Source organism: Trachurus japonicus, chromosome 24 (assembly GCF_045865225.1).
Source record: "Trachurus japonicus isolate A0001 chromosome 24, Traja_1.0".
Taxonomy (NCBI): domain Eukaryota; kingdom Metazoa; phylum Chordata; class Actinopteri; order Carangiformes; family Carangidae; genus Trachurus; species Trachurus japonicus.
In genome coordinates, this window is record NC_140930.1 from 3,576,419 (window position 1) to 3,585,616 (window position 9,198).

Consider the following 9,198-nt stretch of genomic DNA (forward strand, 5'->3'; position numbering starts at 1 on the left):
CTCACCGAGGTGGGACCTGAGGAAACCTTTAAGCTCAGTAACTGTAATTGAGTCTTTATTTACCAGCATATCCTTAAAGGCCCCTGGTTTGATGATCCTCAACACCCCTCTGACCACCTCTGCCTCTGCGAAGCCCTCTTTCATTCCCTCGTCGATTTGTTTACTGATGTTGTTGTAATTTAAGTCAGAGCTCTGATCTCCAACCTGACCACCATGTACTTTGAAGTCTCTGCGCTGCAGGTAGGAGAGGTCCTTCAACACTACTGGTCTCTCTGAGATCATCTGTGGCATACGGTGTGACTCTTGACTCACCTTGGAGGGGGTAAGTTGTGGTTGGTGGGGTCGCTGTAGGTTCACATCGTCGCAGTTTCTCACCCAGCTCTTCATACACTTGTCTCAGTTCTTCTACTGACTGTATTGTTGTATGAGTGTGAGGATGAGGTTGTGGTTGCATGACTGTGCTGTTAGGGTGAGAATGAGGTTGTGATGCAGAGTTTGGGATCGTAGTGGATGGACTGTGGCTAGGTGTAACCTGTGTATCACCATCACTCAATGCACCAACTGGAAAGTTAACAGAAACATCAACATTCATCACTTTACATATCAGATCATTTAAAACCAACAACTGACTCAAACCTTCATCCTCGAGTCCTAGTAGGGTGTCAGAGTGCATGTAGGAGACGATGTACTCCATGCAGCCTTCTTCATCCTCTGGACTCAGCTCTTTTTCGTGTTCACTATCGGTTGCAATGTCTTTTGCAACCTGATAGATTTCATTGCTCGAGAGTCTGAATAGTTTTTTTTTGATGTTCCATACTAATTCTTTGCGAACCGTTGACATGGTGCGTGGTCCTGATGTCACCTTTAAGTTTATTAGTTCAGTAAATCAGTAGGGTGGTGACTTGGTAAAGGGTGTGTGCGTGTGTGCGTGTTGACCTCCCGATCACAGGTGAGATCCCCTGGCTCTGGTGTGCGATGACCACAGGATCAGCGTCGTAGCCCTCTGGTAAGTAGCGTGCGCTGGTCTCAGGGTCAGACGTGGCTCACCGGTGACTAGCGTGCGTTGGCCTCAGGATCAGCAGTGCGGCTCCTAAGCGAGGTGAGGATCCCTTGTCTCCTTGGTCTCCCTCCTTGGACACCCACGGGTTGACTCCTGGCCGGCAGCAGCGTCTTGTCGTCTTGGTTCTAGTATCTCTGGACCTGCTCCTCCGATTGTTGTGATGAGGAGAGATCCCGGACGAGCCCCCACAGTTTGTTACGGGTTTCAAATAAGATAATTTAACCGGAGTAACAAAAGAATTTGTCTGGGGTTCACCGCCCTTCACTCTGGACCTGCAAAAACAGAATAACGTAGGTGAGTAGGTGAAGGAGCAAACCGCCATTTCTTTCCCAGATTTCTGTCTGATTTATTACACAAAGCACAATATAAAACAACAAACTTCCCCGGAGTAATTAGTTATGTTTCAGTTTTAAACACATTAATTATGTTGTATCTACCCTTTACACTTCCGCAAACATCTCATTCACACACATTCACAAAAATAATCTGTCTTTACAAAAATAAATCACTTCCTTATAAGTGCAATTGTGTCAGAAATGTAAATCATGTTTTAATCTATATGAGCGTATCTTTGTTTTTAACTCAATAAGTGCATCCTCATATTAATGTAATAATGTAAACCTTAAACCTTCTTAGGCTTTTAAATCACAGGGGTGCAAACTCATCAGGGGTAAAAAAGGTGACAAGATACCGACCCCTTCGGGGGGTCCGGGGGCATGCTCCCCCGGGGAAATTTTTTTTTAAACCAACTTTAAAGGTGAATTTACAGTCAATTTTAGCATGAGACTAGGGTCCAGATTTACTCAGGTTTGCACAGCTTTTGCTCCTGTTAAACCTGCACAATCTGTCTCTGTGTTTGGTTTTGAAATATGTGAAGGGGGTCTTCAGCCTATGCAGGTTTAGCATGAGCAAAAGCTGTGCAAAACTTAGAGAATCTGTCCCTAGATGTCCATCAGATGAACCTTGCAAACCTTGCCTTCAAACTAAATAAAATTTAATACAGACTGATTGGTTCATTGTAAAACATTTATTTATTGATGTAAATGTGTTTTCTGTAGGCTACGTAGGCTATGCTCCAAGGCAGCGCTGCTCTTTCTGTCCAATAACACACATGAAGCTTAAAAATGCCATAGGCTACATAAAACATATTAAGCGGCAATATGTATTTAAAAGATATTCAAGTAAACGGTTCGGTTCACGGTTTTGTGGTCATGGTTTTCGGTTCGGTTTCGTATACTTTGATCGTTGGGAAAATCAATCATGTCTTGTATATTCAGGTTAAAACTGAAAGAATGAGGCAGTCTGACATCTGATACATCATTGTGACAGTCTGAGGTTAAAAGTCGGTGAGATTCTGGCCTCAAGGGAGGAGACATCGATAGTTCCAACATGTTTTAATTTATTGGGCAAATAAAGTTATCTAACAAATGCTAAGAACAATTAGATATTCACTGAAATATATAATTGTGGTTCTTACAAAAAATGCATCTTATAAAATATAAAAGCTAAAATGTCTCTTAAAGCTCTGCCCCTTTAATTAGTGCATACAAAATAATTTAACTTTAGCCTACTACTTTTACAACCACATTATTTACCAGCAACATAAAGTGAAACAGAGGCAGGTGTCCTGCCACAGTCAGTCAACCTCCTCCTCCTCCTCCTGCTGCTGCTGCTGCTGCTGCACAGGTCGCTCTGGAGCTAGTCTCGCTCGCCAGACCCTCCTCCAGAGAAGAGGGAGACACTGGAGCTAATAAATGCTAAACGCGCTAATCGCTAATTGGCCGCGATCGCGATCATCACACACACGCGGTCCCATACAGCACCTACACAACGCTGCTGGCGCATCTTCTAGCTCCGACTCTTTCACTCGCCATGCTCAAAAAGTCGCGTTAGTTAGTCTGTATTAAAAGTGAAGCTGGACAGAAGAGGAGTGCTGCCACCACTCGTTGTCATCCAGATAAGGTGCATGCGCCTTAAAGAGACAGGTGCATTGGCTCGGCTGGGCTCGGCTCGCCTCGCCGGACCCCCCTCCCCCCCTCAAAAAATTTTTTATTGCGGATTTACACGAATCACACAAATGACCAATTTGGGATCCAAAACAGCGAATTTCGCCGAAAGGTGACAAGTTTGCACCCCTGAAATCAATATTCAAGTGACTTTACAATCAAAACATGAAACAACACACATACACAGGGAAAATCATTCAACCTATGGTCCCATTAAACACAGACCGGACACTATTATAACTTCGAAAAAACCCTCAGTTCAAATTATTAAACGTACATTTGCTTTCATTTAACCTTAAATATATTTTTCTAACGTGTCAGAATGCCCCAGGAGCCGAAATAAAAGGTATCAGGGAGCGACAGCACCAGCACACAGAATCCCACATACACAATCACTGTGCTAACATGCTAAATGGCCGCTAACGCCATTGTTTACAACACTCGTATTTTCGCGATCACCAACGCGGCTCGTTACCACGGATACACACATCAAAACTCATCAACGGACTTCTTTTACTTATAATACACCACCGTACACCCAAGGAGGAATCTGCTTGTGCAACTTTTACCGTGTACCAACCTGCAAAAACAGAATAACGTAGGTGAGTAGGTGAAGGAGCAAACCGCCATTTCTTTCCCAGATTTCTGTCTGAGGGAAGAGGGAGGGGTCCCGCACCTCTAGACACTGCGGTGCAACGGTGGCTGCACTTTAGTTCCGCCTTTCCTTTTTACTCGTACAAGACATTTTAATACACAATAAAATACGAAAATATTATTCAACAGCTGGCTGGCTATTACTGACCTTAATAAAGTAATGTTACACTTTTTTTTTTTTTGAATATGAAAGTAGATTTTCAAGGTGTATCACACCTTCAGTGTCAGTCAGTAAAGTTTCTGTCGTTGACCCCATTGGGTCGTTGAAGAATCCACAGGTGAAGAGTTCAGTGGCTCCGCCCACATGATGACAAACACACTCTGAGGAAGTGGCTCGTTCTTCACCACAGATGATATTGAGTGTTGTCCTCCGTCAGGCGACAGTTCACAAACTGATCGATGAACGGACGGACACACAAACACACCATGGCTGAACTCAGGTGGATTTCGATGTGTTTTTCTTTGATTCTCGGGCTTCAGGTCGCAGGTAAGAAAACATGACATCACTAATTCAGGTTACTGCTGCTACATCGTTACTGCTCTGTAGTTTGATTTTCATTTCATGAGTTTCATGACTATCAATGCAAGTAGTTGTGAATCAGCTGCTGTTTTATTTTCATGCATGTAGTTAATTTTTCTCTCTCATTTTGTAAAACAGTATTTATCCGCTTGTTCATACCGTTTGACTGTTTTGCACTGTCTTGGAGGTCGGTGAAATAAACTGCACAGAAGCTGAGTTCTTCTGACTGGACCAACTTTGTTAATGAAGTTGAGACAAAGAACCAACAACAACAAGCTTATTTCTCTCTCTCGTTTACTTCACAGCAGTGACTGGACACAGTTACAGCGTCTCCTTGTCCTCCATTGCTGTCAGAGCTGGAGATGACGCCACTTTGCCCTGTAGAGACATGATCGATGGTCAACATGAGTGTAACAGCACTGAGTGGACGTTTGGTGTTTCAAGAACCATGCGTCTTAGACACGGGAAGATTGTTGAAGAAGACCACCCTGCATCAGACAGACTGAGTATCACAGAGAACTGTTCTCTGGTTCTAAAGAAGGTCTCAACTAGAGACGCTGATAAGTTTAGGTGTTACCAGCGCAGTTCAGAACCACCTTTTCGTTCCACTTCTGTTGATCTGTCTGTCGTCACCAGTGAGTATTTACACTGAAGCATCTCACTTATTCTGATTATTACAGTGATGAAGCTCATTTCTCTCATTGTTTCCGTCTTCATAGTGCTTAAACGTGATGATGGTGATGAGGTGACATTGGACTGCTTTGTAAACACTCCTAAAGACGGCAAACACACAGTGAAGTGGCTGTATGAGGGTGGAGCTGTGGATGGAGGAAACACAAACAAGAAGTCAGCTACTGTCAAGTTTCCTTCCTCTGATCTCAGGAAGACAAAGAAACTGGAGTCGTTTCAGTGTCAGGTCAATGACAATGGTCTCACCCGTGAAGTTCATCTTTTCAACTTCACTGCTCCGACCTCAGGTGAGGAACCAGGTGAGAACATGATGAGATTCTGCGCATGATAGTTCATGAGGTGTTTCCTCACCGCACACGTTTGTTGGGTTTTGGTATGTTGTTTCTTCAGATGGCGACACAACAACAACTAGAACAAACAGGGGAAAACGTGGGATGGACCCAACAGCTCCACCTGTCAGCAACGCCTCACCTCCAACCTCATGTGAGAAACCAGAATTACTAACAACACTCCTCGTGACTTTGAAGGTCGTCTTCACCTGTTGGTTCCTGCAGATGGTAAATGAGATATCATCTTTTTTCCAGGTGAAAACACAACCACTGCAACAACTGATCCCTACACAACACCAGAAGGTACTGACTCACAATCAGCTCTCTCTCTCCCTCTTCATGTCTTAAGTACACAGGGTTCCTATACATTTGACAGTTCAAAATTCCATACTTTTTCTAGACCCTAAATACCAGACTTCTCTGCAAAAAAAAAAAAAAAAAAAAATCAAATAATTTGTGACATTTGAGTAATTTATCTTTTGTTTTCATTATTCTGAATAACCATAACTGAACCAAATAATTTCCAGAGGATTGTAGCTAGGTACAATAGCACATACAAAATAGTTAACCTAAATAACTTCAAATATATTGTATTTCCATTTCCATCTTCCATACTTTTCCAGACCTGGAAATATATACTGTACTTTGCTTTCTTCCTCTTTGATTTGACTGGTTTTTATTTAAACCAAAATATGAAAAAAAGAAAACAAGAAAGAAAAAGAAAAACAGAACTGACATTTCAGATTTTCAAATTTCTTTTACAAAAAATGAAAAAAACTCTTTAAAACCATCCAATTGTAAACCAACCCCTAACCTCTGTTCGCAAATTCCACATTTTCATTTTTCCTTGTTGAATTAAGTAATAAAGATGTGATATGGAGGTAAAGGTAGATATTTCAAAATAAAAATCAAGAGGAAGGAATGGTTTTTCTATTGAGACATGTTACTTTTCCTTTAAATGTTGAGTGTGCATCTTTAATTGGTTGAGTTTGTTGTTGTTGATGTGAAGAACTGGTCTCTGCTCTCGTCTCCTCCACGGCTGCTTCAGGTGGTTCTGCTCTGACCTTCATCATGTTGCTGATGCGTGTGGCTGAACTCCTCCTCCTCACTGTGATCACTGTTCTCCTCATCAGAGCTGCAGGTGAGAACAACAGACGTTATAAAGTACCAAGGGCAAATCGTAATATTTTTAAAAATTCCTTTATTCCTAATGCAATTGGGGCACTGAACACCATGCCCCGTTGATGCGTTGATGCGATGATGTGTTGTAATGTAACTGCCACTGCTGTCCTGCTTTTGCCATGAAGATGTCTGTGTGTAAGTGTTGTTGATGATTTTGTTGTTGTCCTGCTTGTTGTTGTTGTTATTGTCTTGCCTGTTGTTGTTTTTTTATGAGACCAAAAACAAATCTCCACATCGTGGACAAATAAAACTAACTAACTAACTAACTAACATCCACTCCCACACCAGTTCAGCCTCACTCACTCAAACTGGGAGTTTACTGCTGACCTGAGACTCTGTGCTCCATTTTCCAGTGAAGCAGAGAGCAGCTGAGAGAAGCCCAGCAGGGAGGCGTTCAGGTGCAGCAGCCACTCAGGTAAAGAGCAGATCAGACAGGAAGCCGTGGTGCCTTCAGGTTCAGCTGGGAGGGAATCTGGGAGTCTGTTTGGTCTCTGCTGTCAAACTCAGCTCCACTGTGTTGTGTTGTTGTTCACAGGTGCAGCGTGTTGAAGAGGAAGATGAAGATGAAGGTCCAGTCGACTATGAAAACTCTGTCAGACTCCACTGATCCACCACTTCCACATCAACTCACCAGGAACTAGAGCCTCCTCCTGGTGGTCGTATCCCTCCACCACTCAGACTAGTTCCTCACTCGTCCAGAGTGTGTGTGTGTGTGTGTGTGTGTGTGTAAATGTTTAGTTTGTCTTTGAATGAGCTTCCAGCCTGAACAGAGACTCTGTATTAGAAGTGAAAACTGTATAATGTGCTGATCACACAGTGTCTCAGTAAATTTTGAGTTTGGCTTTGAAGATGTAACCACTCTCCACTGTACAAAGACAATAAAGCATTTGTTTCATTAAATTCCATTTTCTGTCTCCAGCTCTAATTCCATGCTCAAATTCACTTTGTAAGAAGAAAAATGAGGTGGAGTCCCTCAGGGCTGGATTCTGGGTCCTCTTCTTTTCAAACTCTACCTCATCTCTTTAGGAAGATGTAAATGTGGTTGTTTTTATGCAACTTTATTTTTAGTCTCTGGACACTTGCTGCCCTGTTTCTGATGTTCATGTGGTCACTGTTCACACTTCCTCCTCCCTCCTCAGTTCTCAGAAAACAAAAGAGGAACCAAAATGTCCAAACACTGATTTGTGTCTTGATAAACTATGTGAAGAGAGGAAGAGCTGCAGCAGAGAGACACGTGTCTTCACACGTTTAAATTAGTCTCTTTTTCTTTTTTTCATAAAGTCGAACACATTGCATGTTGCAAAGTGACTGTGATGTGAACCACAGCCATTGCCATGGTAACATTTGTGACTCCAGCTTCTTTAAAGCAGAAGTAAGTGATATATTTGTGTTAATATAAGTCTTAAATAGTTATATCTTCCGACAGCAATCACTTCTATAGAGTGTTTGGTCTGAAACACGGGTCTGTCAGTCACTCTGCTCTGCTCTGAGCCGAGGAGAAAACATTTATCGTATCCTACAGTTTTTATCCAATGAGGATAGAGAACGGCATGCAGGGCTGTGTGTGCAGCCAAGGGACGCCGTGAATGTGGCGACGTAGGGACGAGGACTGTTATGGTGCGTTCAAGGAAACTCGTATTTTTCCGACCGTGAAGTCGTACCAGTTCGATCTGGTACGAGTTCACGGTCGGAAGTTACGAGTGGCCGTTATAGTGACTTTCACCGGTAAAACAGGTCGGAAAAACACGAGTGGGTTGCCTGGAACGCTACAAAGTCGTAAGTTGTGACTTGAAGCTGTAATTTACGATTTCAAAAGCCTGCCTGGAACGCAGCATTAGCGAAAACGACCGGACCATTTACTTCTGCTTTAATCCTATTTGATTCTGATATTGTTGATCAAAGAATTGTGGATCAATGAGTGGTGGATGTTTTCTGTCATTGATGAAGCCACAAGTAAAGAGTTCAGTTGCTCCGCCCACATGATGACAAACACACTTTGAGAAAGTGGCGAGAGAGAGAGAGAGAGAGAGAGAGAGAGAGAGAGAGGATGAGGAAGTCCTATAGACAAAAAATAGGAAGAGCTAAAATATCCTCACTCAGACTCTGAGAGGAGAAACTCAGACACGATGGCTGAACTCCGGTGGATTCAAACATGTTTTTCTCTGATCCTGCTGCTTCAGGTCACAGGTAAGAAAACATGACATCACTACTTCACATCGCTGCTGCTCTGTTAGTGCTGTAAAATGTATTTATTTCACTGTTTTGGGGGTTGGTGAAAAGAACTGCCCAGAAGCTGAGTTCAAGTCTTCTGGCTGGACCAACATTGTTAGTGAAGTTGTGATGAAGAACCAACAACAATAAGTTAATTTCTGTCTCTCGTCTTCTTCACAGCAATGACTGGAGAACGTTTGTCCTACTCCTCCATCACTGTCAGAGCTGGAGATGACGTCACTTTGTCCTGTACGTATGTGATAGACGGTCAACATGAGTGTAACAGGACTAACTGGATCTTTGATGATTCAAAAACCACACGTCTAGTTAGACGTGGGACGGTTGTTGAAGATGGCAACCCTAGATCAGACAGACTGCGTGTCACAGAGAACTGTTCTCTGGTTCTAAAGAAGGTGTGTGTAAATGTTTAGTTTGTCTTTGAATGAGCTTCCAACCTGAACAAAGACTCTGTATTAGAAGTGAAAACTGTATAATGTGCTGATCACACAGTGTCTCAGTAAATTTTGAGTTTGGCTTTGAAGATGT

The 9,198-nt window shown here is 42.7% G+C and overlaps 1 protein-coding gene across 1 annotated transcript; it reads left to right on the top strand.

Moving 5' to 3' along the window:
• Positions 1-213: 213 nt before the first annotated feature.
• Positions 214-7,296, top strand: LOC146961157 (uncharacterized). Its single transcript, XM_085771679.1, has 6 exons — positions 214-240; positions 4,201-4,207; positions 4,501-4,875; positions 4,960-5,229; positions 6,269-6,400; positions 6,795-7,296. The coding sequence occupies exons 1-6, from the start codon at positions 214-216 to the stop codon at positions 7,046-7,048; spliced, it is 1,065 nt and encodes a 354-aa protein (XP_085627805.1). The 3' UTR covers positions 7,049-7,296.
• Positions 7,297-9,198: the final 1,902 nt, after the last annotated feature.

Excerpts from the sequence above, each read along its gene's own strand:
- LOC146961157 (XM_085771679.1), top strand. The coding sequence starts at position 214 with ATGTACTTTGAAGTCTCTGCGCTGCAG. Across the intron at positions 4,876-4,959 it reads TGATCTGTCTGTCGTCACCA|TGCTTAAACGTGATGATGGT; the intron begins GTGAGTATTTAC and ends CCGTCTTCATAG. Across the intron at positions 6,401-6,794 it reads TCTCCTCATCAGAGCTGCAG|TGAAGCAGAGAGCAGCTGAG; the intron begins GTGAGAACAACA and ends TCCATTTTCCAG.